This window comes from Mobula birostris, chromosome 1 (assembly GCF_030028105.1).
Source record: "Mobula birostris isolate sMobBir1 chromosome 1, sMobBir1.hap1, whole genome shotgun sequence".
NCBI lineage: Eukaryota > Metazoa > Chordata > Chondrichthyes > Myliobatiformes > Myliobatidae > Mobula > Mobula birostris.
The window spans coordinates 58,818,027-58,829,393 of NC_092370.1; the positions used below are offsets into that span (position 1 = coordinate 58,818,027).

Here is an 11,367-nt window from a genome sequence, read left to right on the forward strand (position 1 = left end):
TTTCGCTACGGAGAACAGTTCAGTAATGATTGTGGAAAAGTATTTCTACTTTATATAGGCTGTGTATTTATCATATCATTTCTGCTTTTACTATATGTTACTGTTATTTTAGGTTTTATGTGTTATTTGGCATGATTTGGTAGGTTATTTTTGGGTCTGCGAACACTCTCAAATTTTTCCCATATAAATAAATGGTAATTGTTTCTTCGCTTTACGACATTTCGGCTTAGGAACCGTTTCATAGGAACGCTCTACCTTCGGATGGCGGGGGAAACCTGCATGCCTGGATTCTTTCAATGACTTTGTGATTTGGTGTTTTTATATTGTGTTTTTCCAATCTTCACCTTCCCCCACTGTTTGCACATTGGGAGTTTGATATTTTGCTTTCAGCAGGTTCCATGGTTATTTTTGTTTCGTGGCTAGCTGTGGGAAGATGACTCTCAGGGTTATTTACTGTATGGATAATTTGAAAATAAATGTACTCTGAATATTTGAATCTTCGATGAGCTTTTTTGATTGTTTAGGTGGTGTTCTGGGACCATGAGGTTGTGCAAGATGTGCATTCCCAGGAGTTTGAAACTGCTTGCAATTTCCTCTGCTGTGCCACCAACATAAAGAGAGGAGTGTGAGGACACGTGAGTATAATTGGGTGGCATAGGCTCATTGATGTTACTGTGCTGGATCTCTCAATAAGGGATTTCATGAAAAGACACACAATCTGCAGCTGACAGAAGAGATGGAAGATAATATTAAGTTGAAAATTGGGATACTATTAGAAAATTAGGATAAAACTCAAAGTATCCTGCCTTTCATTTTTGTGATCCAAGATCAAAATCACTTGAAATTGATAAAACAATTGCATCAACTTTTATTATGAGACAAAAAGGGCCAATGCAAACCACTCTGACCATTCCAATTCTGGTTCTGAAGCTTTGGAATGTTTCTCCAATTCAGCTCTGCATCATTCTTTCCACCAACAAACACCAAAAAGGCCATCACACAACTGTCTCATACAACATTCTTAGTTGTCATCACAGGGCTATTATCTGCTATAGACCGCAATGTACTTACATATTCCTGGTTTATATCATTTTAGTTTTTTTTTTAATATTAAGAGTGCCCCATTCAAATTTAGAATAAGGTGATTGCAAGATCAAGTGTTCAAGATTTGACTTTGCTTGCCTGAGTAACAAGAAAAACAGGCTGCAAAATGTGTTTGAAAACATCTCAGTTGTTATAGACATATAGGTTGCATCTGTCCCATCAAAAATCTGACAAGATTTTACCTTTGCTGAAGTCTTCAGGATCCAGTGACAGGCTATATCCTTGTAATGTTTCTAACAACAACTTGTAGCAAGCTCTCCATCCAGGGTCAGCAATAGATGGTGTTACACACTGCATTGCAGCTACACGTTTGAAGAAGGCAGCTTTACGATGAAATCCTATCAAATCATACAGCTCAGAAAGGATACTGTATCGCTGTATCTTTTCCTCTTCAGAAAGCTACAAAGTACAACAAATAATATACCAAAAGATGGGAAACACTAAACACATGCATGATTTTACTCAGTATGACGAACAATTTTTAGTATTGTGTATAATGGCAACAAAAATTTTAAATAAGTTCCAACGGAACAAATTATTGGCCCAATCCACGCACTTATTTTATCTCACCATGTTCTAAATAACAAAAGCAAAATTTATTTAAAATCTTCCTTCCCTATAGCTATAGTGAAAGTGCTCAAGGCTCCTACACAAGAATCTACAAGTTGGACATTCCAGAATATTTGAGGTCCACATCAAATTCAGCAACAGAGTGCAACTGGCAAATGACATGGAGCTTGGCATGCAAGGTTGAGGATCAACTCTTATCTGGGAATCCTGAGCTTTCTTACACTCACACCAAAAATATTATTGCTAAATATTTTCCCCTTACTATATACAAACAATGCAAGTTGATGTTTTATTTGCAATTGTCAAAAACAGCACATTTTAATCAGCAATTCAAAATTAGTCAATAATAAGGATTATTTTGTGAAGGATATACAAGAGAATCAAAAGGGCTATTCAATGAAAATAGGAAATTGTTGGGAACTATACCTGGCCAAGATTGATGTATACGGCATTCTGAAGGAATTCAGAGGCTTCCATACTTCTCTTCTGAATGGCCAGCACCCTAACTGCCTTCACACAAGCTTCTAGCTCAATCACACCTGCATTTTTGTACTGAAAAGTAGAATTAAGCAAAACTTTTGCATTGTACAATACACTTGCTCCCAGAAAGAAACATTAATTCAAACACTGAAAGCCAATTAATAACAAACATGCATTATCATACAAGAAAACAGATTTAGCAATAATTCCATCCAAAGCAATACATGACCAAAAGTGATCATTTTGAATTAAGTGTGCATAAAGCATGTTAGCATTATATGGGATCTTCAAAATACAAGTTAATAATAAACCAAGGTATCTATAGAGAAAGAACACAGAATTCCAAAAGATTTCATGACTGAAAGGTAAACCAATCAAAAACTCTGCACATGCTAGAAATCTGTAAACTAAAAACAAAAAAATGCCAGAAACTTCTAGCAAGTGGGAAAATAAACAGTTCATGTCTCAGGGCAATGACCTCCTGCAACAGAACTGAGAAAGGTGGTTGTGGGGCTGGACGGTAAAAAGAAAAGATATTTGTAATTTGGATAGTGACAAGACAAAAAGGAAAAGGGAAACAGAAAAATATCTGAAAAGATGAGACCAGGGTTGCTTCAGGGATAAGGTGCATTATTACCTAGTTGATGGGTTAATGGGGCAGTTAAAAGAAAATCGCAACACAAGCTCAGGTAAATCATAGTGATGAGAACATATATAGATGTAGAATGCAGGGCTGCAGATTTCGCCCTCTGACCAGGTTACAGTTTTTGGCTCAAATTTTTATTTTTCTGCATCACAGATGGATGATTTAAAGCAGAAATTACTAATTTTGGTTCAGACAGAGGAAAAGAATTACCTGAAGTTGTAGAACTGATATTCAGTCTGCAAGACTGTAGCATGCTTGAACAGATGTCATGGGCATCATGATAGGAATATAGGAGTCACAGATAGATACCTCAGAAGGGAAGTGGGATGGAGAATTAAAGTAGCAGGCAACACTATAATCCCTATGACCTGGGCAATTTAAATGTGCGAGCAAGAGGATTGTTGGAGCAGATGGAGTGCTTTTATAGTGTTTAAAACATCTAGTGATAAAGAAATTTCAGAGTTCTTAAATACCTAAAAGTTTATGATCTAATTAGTTATTTTCTAATGCCAAAATGCTACATTTTGAACAAAATTCTACAACATGTTACAGTTTATCAATTTTCTGATAAGAGTTTTATAAAAGTATTTTGATTTTTTTTTCTTAAAACAAATCTAGCTTTGCTAAATATGTGTGGATAATTCAGTAGCTTCAACGTTAAGTCATATTGTATTCAGGATTTCTCAGGTGTCACTTAAGTCAAACCTTTCCTCTAAAATTACAAGGTTTTCACTGAAACATTCAAGTAAAACCAAATTTCTATGTAGAATAACTATCAAAGAAATCTCAAATTTAGAATGGATTATTTTGGGATTACCTTCCCAAAGTAAGAAATAGCTTCCTTATATTTGTCAATAATTTCCTCAGGACTCAAACAGTTCTTCGCTCTTCCAATCTCTGCACTAGTGTCTGCACTGATGCCATTTGTTGTCAATGCACCTACAAGTTTAGAAAAGCAGGTTAACATAAAAGGTTGCATGTAGAAATCTGAAATTATTTGCCCAATCCAACAAATAAAACATTATCAAACTATCAAGCTAAGGGCAGCAAAACATACTTATATAGACAACACAATTCATAAATCATTTTCACATGCATAAACAAAGACTAAGCAGAGGATATCTTCTCCTTTGGAAACTTGCTCATTAACTCGAACTTCATGTTTTGGTGAAAAGTTAGAGTTCAAGACAATTGTCATTCAACTGAATACACGTATATCGCCAAATGAAGCAATGTTCCTCGGACAAAAGTGCCCAACACAGGCTTAATAAGGTAATATCCCTAAAAATAAATTAACAAGTAATAAGGTGGATTTACAATGCAAGTTAAAAAGTAGACAGTACTAGACAACGGGGTGACCCATTGGGGCACACTTTGAGAGAAGGGTAGTGCAATCTGATATGACCAGAATGAACATTAAATTTTCCTGAATGCTACTGGTATCGCTTTGCTTTGGAAACTGAAGTAGAAAACCTCAGTTTATTAAAGAAGAATGATGCGTAGCAAAGCAAATATACCTGCTCCTCGTTTAACAAAGGACACTTTTGATGGAATTATTTCTGGTCTATCTGCCACCCCTGTGCCTCTCGTTGTCATTCTGGAGACATGCAGCCCTTTCATCCCCCGTCTCTTCATCTCTTCTGCTGTTTGTTCTTTGTCTCTGATCCTGGAGACATGCATGCCTCTCCTCCTCTATCTCTTCTCTCATCTTTTTTTGTTCTGACTCTGATCCTGGAGTCGTGCGGCCCTGGCCTCATCCAATTCTTGTTCTCTCCTTCTCCTTGCCGCTTCCCGACGACGTTTGGCGTCACCAATTTATATCAGTGATGCACAAGTGGAACAGGTCAAAAGCTTTAAGTTCCTCGGGGTCAATATCACAAATGACCTGACTTGGTCCAACCAGAGTCCACTGCCAAGAAGGCCCACCAGCACCTTTACTTCCTCAGAAAGCCAAAGAAATTTGGCCTGTCCCCTAAAATCATCACTAATTTTTATAGATGCACCATAGAAAGCATTCTTCTAGGGTGCATCACAACTTGGTATGGAAGTTGCCCTGTCCAAGACTGGAAGAAGCTGCAGAAGATCATGAACACAGCCCAGCACATCACACAAACCAATCTTCCGTCCTTGGACTCACTTTACACCACACGCTGTCGGAGCAGTGCTGCCAGAATAATCAAGGACACGACCCACCCAGCCAACACACTTTTCAACCAACTTCCCTTGGGGAGAAGGCTCAGGAGCTTAAAGACTCATACAGCAAGATATGGGAACAGCTTCTTTCCAACTGTGATAAGACTGCTGAACAGATCCTGACCAGGATCTGGGCCATAACCTCCAAATATCCGGACCTGACGCACGTTTTTTTTTTGCACTACCTTACTTTCCCTTATCCATTTTCTATTTATGATTTATAATTTAAATTTTTAAAATTTACTATTGATTTGTAATCCAGGGAGCACGAAGCGCAGAATCAAATATTGCTATGATGATTGTACGCTCTAGTATCAATTGTTTGGCGACAGTAAAGTATCTCTTGACCATAATGCCCCCCTTCCCTTTCCACGCAGCATAATTAGACTGACCATTTTTTTTTTTACCCTAATGCTAGATAGAAGATACGAAGCAGTAACACCAAAGGATGCTGATTATTCTTGATGATGTGGTTGGCGCTCTCCGAAATGGACGTGACATAGTCACTGCTGTCTTTTGATTGCAGCAAAGGGTTTTGTGGGTGTCTCAAAGTATGTCATTACAATAAGATTTAATTATCTCTTATTGATGGGTGGCAGTTAGATCTGTCCCAATCCTGCACATGCAGATGGTGCTGATCAGCAGAATGTGACCCCTTGAAATAGAACTGCCCTGCCCTTTTGCTCCGGTAGGTGCCGCTGCTGAGACTGGCCGTGCACGAGTCCGGCTGTCGCGTCCCGATTTCCATGACGGCCGATGGGGTCTCAGGTTAAAATGGAACCTATTTATTTTGGCAAATGAGCAATTTTATATGAACATATAACCCTGAACTTTGCCTGTATTCTGTAAGTTAGCGCATTTTAATTTGATTTTGCCAAAAAAAAGTGCCGCTGTAATGCACCGTTTGTGCTAATTGGAGGTCACAAACAGACAGAGCATGAGAGTTTCAGTAGTATATAGGTAATGCTACTAGTGCTTCATGTGTGGTGGTACGGAGTTCAGTAGTTCCACCGCCTGAGGGAAGAAACCATTTCCCATTTTAACAGTCCTTGTCCTAATGCTGCAGTACCTCCTGTCTAATGATAGAAGGGATCAAAGAGATTGCTAGACAGATGGGAGGGTTCCTTGACAAAGTCAAGGGCCCTGCGTAAATAGCGCTGTTGATACATATCTCGGGTGAGTGAGAGAGAGATCCCAACAATCCCTTCAGCAGTCCTCTCAATCCTTTGTAAGGTCTTGTAGTCTGATACCTTTGAATTCCTGCACCAGATAATAATGCAACTGCTCAGGACACTTATCATGGTGCTCCTGTAAAAACTAGTTAGAGTGGTGGGTGGGGGGAACCTTGCTCACCTCAGTCTCCTGCGGAAGTGGAGGAGCTACTGTGCTTTCTTCACTAAAAGACCATAAGACAAGGAGCACAAGTCAACCATTCCGCCCATCGAGTCTGCTCTGCCATTTTATCATGAGCTGATCCATTCTCCCATTTAGTCCCACTCCCCCGCCTTCTCATCATAACCTTTGATGCCCTGGCTGCTCAGATACCTATCAATCTCTGCCTTAATTACACCCAATGACTTGGCCTCCACTGCCACCGGTAGCAACAAATTCCACAGATTCACCACCCTCTGGCTAAAAAAATTTCTTCGGCTCTCTGTTCTGAATGGGCACCCTTCAATCCTTAAGTCATGCCCTCTTGTACAAGACTCCTCCACCATGAGAAACAATTTTGCCACATCCACTCTGCCCATGCCTTTCAACATTCAAAATGTTTCTATGAGGTTCCCCCCTCATTCTTCTAAACTTCAAGGAACACAGTCCAAGAGCGGACAAACGTTCCTCATATGTTAACCCTCTCATTGCCGGAAACATTCTAGTGAATCTTCTCTGTACCCTCTCCAACGTCAGCACATACTTTCTTAAATAAGGAGCCCAAAACTGCACACAGTACTCCAAGTGAGGTCTTACCAGTGCCTTATAGAGCCTCAACATCACATCCCTGCTCCTATACTCTAGTCCTCTAGAAATGAATGCCAAAATTGCATTCGCCTTCTTCACCACCAACTCAACCCGGAGGTTAACCTTAAGGGTATGCTGCACGAGGACTCCCAAGTCCCGGTGCATCTCAGAACTTTGAATTCTCTCCCCATTTAAATAATAGTCTGCCCGTTTATTTCTTCTGCCAAAGTGCATAACAATACACTTCCCAACATTGTATTTCATTTGCCACTTCTTTGCCCATTCTCCCAATCTATCCAAGTCTCTGTGCAGACTCTCTGCTTCCTCAGCACTACCGGCCCCTCCACCCATCTTTGTATCATCAGCAAACTTAGCTACAAAGCCATCTATTCCAATAATCCAAATCGTTGATATACAACGTAAAAATAAGCGGCCCCAACACGGACCCCTGTGGAACACCACTGGTAACTGGCAGCCAACCAGAATAGGATCCCTTTATTCCCATTCTGTTTCCTGTCAATCAGCCAACACTCTATCCACGTATGTAACTTTCCCGTAATTCCATGGGCTCTTATCTTGTTAAGTAGCCTCATGTGTGGCACCTTGTCAAAGCCCTTCTGAAATTCCAAATATACAACATCCATTGCAAAAGGTGGTGTTGAGGGACCAGGTGAGATCAACTGTTATGTGCACTTCCAGAATCTTGGTGCTCCCAACTCTCTCTTCACAGAAAAGTTGTTTATGTGCAGAGGAGTGGTCAGTCTGCATCTTCCTAAAGTCCACAATAATCTCTTTAGTCTTGTCATTCAAGTTGTTATGCTCGCACCATTCTTCCAGCTGCTCTGCCTCTTCTCTGTATGCCACCGCATTGCTGTTGATAAGGACAAGTGCTGTTGTGTTATCAGTGAACTTCATGATTTGGTTTGAACTGGATCTTGAAATTCAACCATGCCTCAGCAGTGTAAACAGCAGCAAGCTGAGCGCCCAGCCCCGTGGTGGGCCAGTGCTCAGCATAATGGAATTAAGAGATATTTCTGCCAACACAGACCGACCATGGCTTTTCTGTCAAGAAGTCCAAGATCCAGTTATAGAGGTGGTGAAACCGAACGAGGACAGTTGAGCTGAAGCCAATAAGCAGCATACTGACGCACAAGTTACCATTTTCCATGTGGGCAGAGTGGAGGGCACAGGCTATGGCTTTATCAGTGGACCAACTTAATCAAGAAGCAAACTGGGAAAGGTCCAATGTAGCAAGAAAATGGGACAATGTGATCCATAACCAGCCACATAAAGCACTTCATTATCGTTGAGGTCTGTGTCAGTGTACGCTTGTTGTAAAGGCAGGTCACTGTTACCCTCTTGGTCACCGTGATGATGGTGGCTACATTGAAGCCTGCAGGGAAAGTGGACTGTTCCAGAGAGGTGTTGAAGATGTCTGTTCGAACTTCTCTTAACTGGGCTGCACAGTCCCTCAGTACCCAACCAGGTATGTTATCAGTTCCCCATTTGCTTTATGCGAATAGACCCTGCAACCATACATTCAGAGCCTGACACATGCACAAGCTACAAAGATCCTATTCAGCATCACAATACTGTTGTCAAGGTACTTTAAGGTCGTCATCCACAAAGCCCACAAGAGCAGAGAGAGGGGAAAATGATAAAGCATGCAGTTTGAAAACGCAAACACGAGGAAATCTGCAGATGCTGGAATTTCAAGCAACACACATAAAAGTTGTTGGTGAACACAGCAGGCCAGGCAGCATCTCTAGGAAGAGGAACAGTCGACATTTCGGGCCAAGACCCTTTGTCAGGACTAACTGAAAGAAGAGCTAGTAAGAGATCCACTTTCAAATCTCTTACTAGCTCTTCTTTCAGTTAGTCCTGACGAAGGGTCTCGTCCCAAAACGTCAACTGTACCTCTTCCAAGAGATGCTGCCTGGCCTGCTGCATTCACCAGCAACTTTTATGTGTGAAGCATGCAGTTTGCATGCCTTTTTAACAATCGCACCAGGAACACATGACTACTCAGACCATAAACCTCTAAAACCTGGGTAGAATAACTCACATTGTACGCAAGATATCAAGCTGAGATTCACAGCATCAGACTCTCGGTCCAATCATGAAAGATGGTCTCAAAATAAATAAACAAAATCTCCAATAACTAGGTAGCTAGAATCAAATATCCTTGAGTTATATAGTATGCATCTAGGGCCAAGATGCATATTCCAGAGTTGTTTCAGGAATAAATATGGCATTCTGAATCTTTGTTACAACCTGATAATTCTGCTCAAACAAACAGCAAACAATACTTCATAGCTACAAGTAAATCATTTCAGAGATACAGTATGTACTACACATTGAATAAACAGAAAACAATTTTCAAGCTTCAAAATTTCATCCCCAACTGACAGTACTGTTTGTCATGTCAGTATATTGTACATTAAAATCAGTTAAATGCATTTTAATAAAGCTGCAAAGCAGAAAGTACTACCGGTAGGAACGGATATCAATTCTGAAACAATAAATCTTGTGTAGAAATTTAATGTCTCTGATTGTTTACAACAGATCTGCTTTTAAAGCATTGAAAGAGATAGCCAATGGCAACCAACAACACCTGTGCTCTGTGCTTTGTTCCCCTGAAATCCACAGTGAATACTACTGCTAAGATGTACGTTCTACAATCTTTGATCCAGGTTGCTGAACTTAAACAAAATCCCAGTTATGTTGAGTTAGTGTACCAGTTTAAACAAACAATACAATAACTACAAAGGAGCTCTCATCCACTAGCAATACTATGATGATATGGAATCCGTGTTCAAGTGACCAATTAACCTAGCCAACATGTCTTTAAACTGTGGGAGGAATCCAGAGTACCTGGGGAAAACCCACACATTTCACAGGGAGGACAAAAAGAGAGGATCCTTGCAGGAATTGAACGCCAATGTCCTGAGCTGAAATACTGTAGAGCACCAGTCAGATTTTAGAAGCTTAAAAAAGTTTTGTCAAAAGCAAAGAAATCACACAAATTAGTGACTTTAATGGCAATTGTGGAAAAATTCTAAGAATTTCATCATGGACCATAGGACAGGTAAACACTAAAAACTACTTTTGGGTTTTGTAGAAGAACCAGAAAAGGCATTACAGGTGCCCCCCGCTTTTCGAACGTTCACTTTACGAAACCTCACTGTTACGAAAGACCTACATTAGTACCATTTTCGCTTTCAGAAGGTTTTTTTCGCTGTTACGAAGAAAGGCAGCGCACGATAAAAAATCAGCGCGCGATAAAAGGCAGCGCGCACCCTGAGCAGCCGCTCTCCCCTGGATTTGGAACAGCATTGATTAAACATGAGCCTGTGAGCAGCCGTTTGCAAGATGAGTTCTAAGGTGTCCGAAAAGCCTGAGAGAGCTCGTAAGGGTGTTACACTTAGCGTAAAACTAGGCATAATTAAGCGTTTTGATCGTGGTGAATGAAGCAAGGACAAAGTGAGTTGGGCTTGTGGAAATTGACGAAGATGATGTTGAAGAGGTTTTGGCATCCCATGACCAAGAACTGATAGATGAAGAGCTGATGCAATTGGAAGAGGAAAGGATAACAATCAAAACCGAATGCCGTCGCGAACGGACCGAAAGTGAAGTCGTCCATGAACCGAAGGTGAAGCAACTGCACGAGATTTTCACGGCAATGATAAAGTACAACTTTAATTTTGAAAGGGTACGTTGGTTTAGGGGATATTTGCAGGATGTTTTGAGTCCTTACAAAGAACTGTGTGATAGAAAAATGCGCGAGGCTCAGCAGTCAAGCAAGCCTTCCACATCAGCCACAGCAGACAACAAACCTCGACCTTTGACATCGAGGCAGGCAGTCATAGGAGAAGATGAGCTGCCCGCCCTGATCGACGATGAGATGACACCCCCGTGTCCCACCACCCCAAACCCTGGGCCCCGGACAGATACTGTACCGATTCGCGGAGAATGCAGCAGTAGCCGGGAGGCACACAGCACATTTTTAAGAAAAAAGCTGAAATAAACATGCTAATTAATTAGGTGCCACCTGGCACGTAATTGTCGGCCCAGATCAGTGCCGATGCAATCGGCAATCGCCTCTGATCTGCGCCGACATTTACGTGCCGGGCAACACCTAATTAATTAGCATGCTTATTTCGGCTTTTTTCTTAAAGATGTGCTGTGTGCCTCCCAGCTACCCCTGCGTGCTTCGCGGCAATGTATCAGTCCGCGGCCCGGAGGGTGGGGGCCACTGCACCACCCCAACCTGCAACGACTCAGTCTAACACACCATCATCAGTGTGCTCGATGTCTTCTCAATTCCTGTGATACTACACTGTACATACATTATTTCTACTTTATATAGGCTGTGTATTTTTATGTGTTATTAGGTAGATTTGGCAGCTTCATAA

General features: G+C 41.0%; 1 protein-coding gene across 10 annotated transcripts in view; it reads right to left on the reverse strand.

The window, feature by feature from the left end:
* The window catches only part of trappc9 (trafficking protein particle complex subunit 9), a 711,836-nt gene that overhangs the window by 650,755 nt on the left and 49,714 nt on the right, over window positions 1-11,367 (reverse strand). For all 10 annotated transcript variants that reach the window (XM_072255618.1, XM_072255596.1, XM_072255577.1 and 7 more), the window contains 3 exons: window positions 3,618-3,739; window positions 2,101-2,226; window positions 1,287-1,503 (listed from right to left, as the gene is read on the reverse strand). In XM_072255618.1, the coding sequence (XP_072111719.1) occupies window positions 1,287-1,503; window positions 2,101-2,226; window positions 3,618-3,739 (465 nt within the window). The remainder of the gene's footprint in view (window positions 1-1,286; window positions 1,504-2,100; window positions 2,227-3,617; window positions 3,740-11,367) is intronic.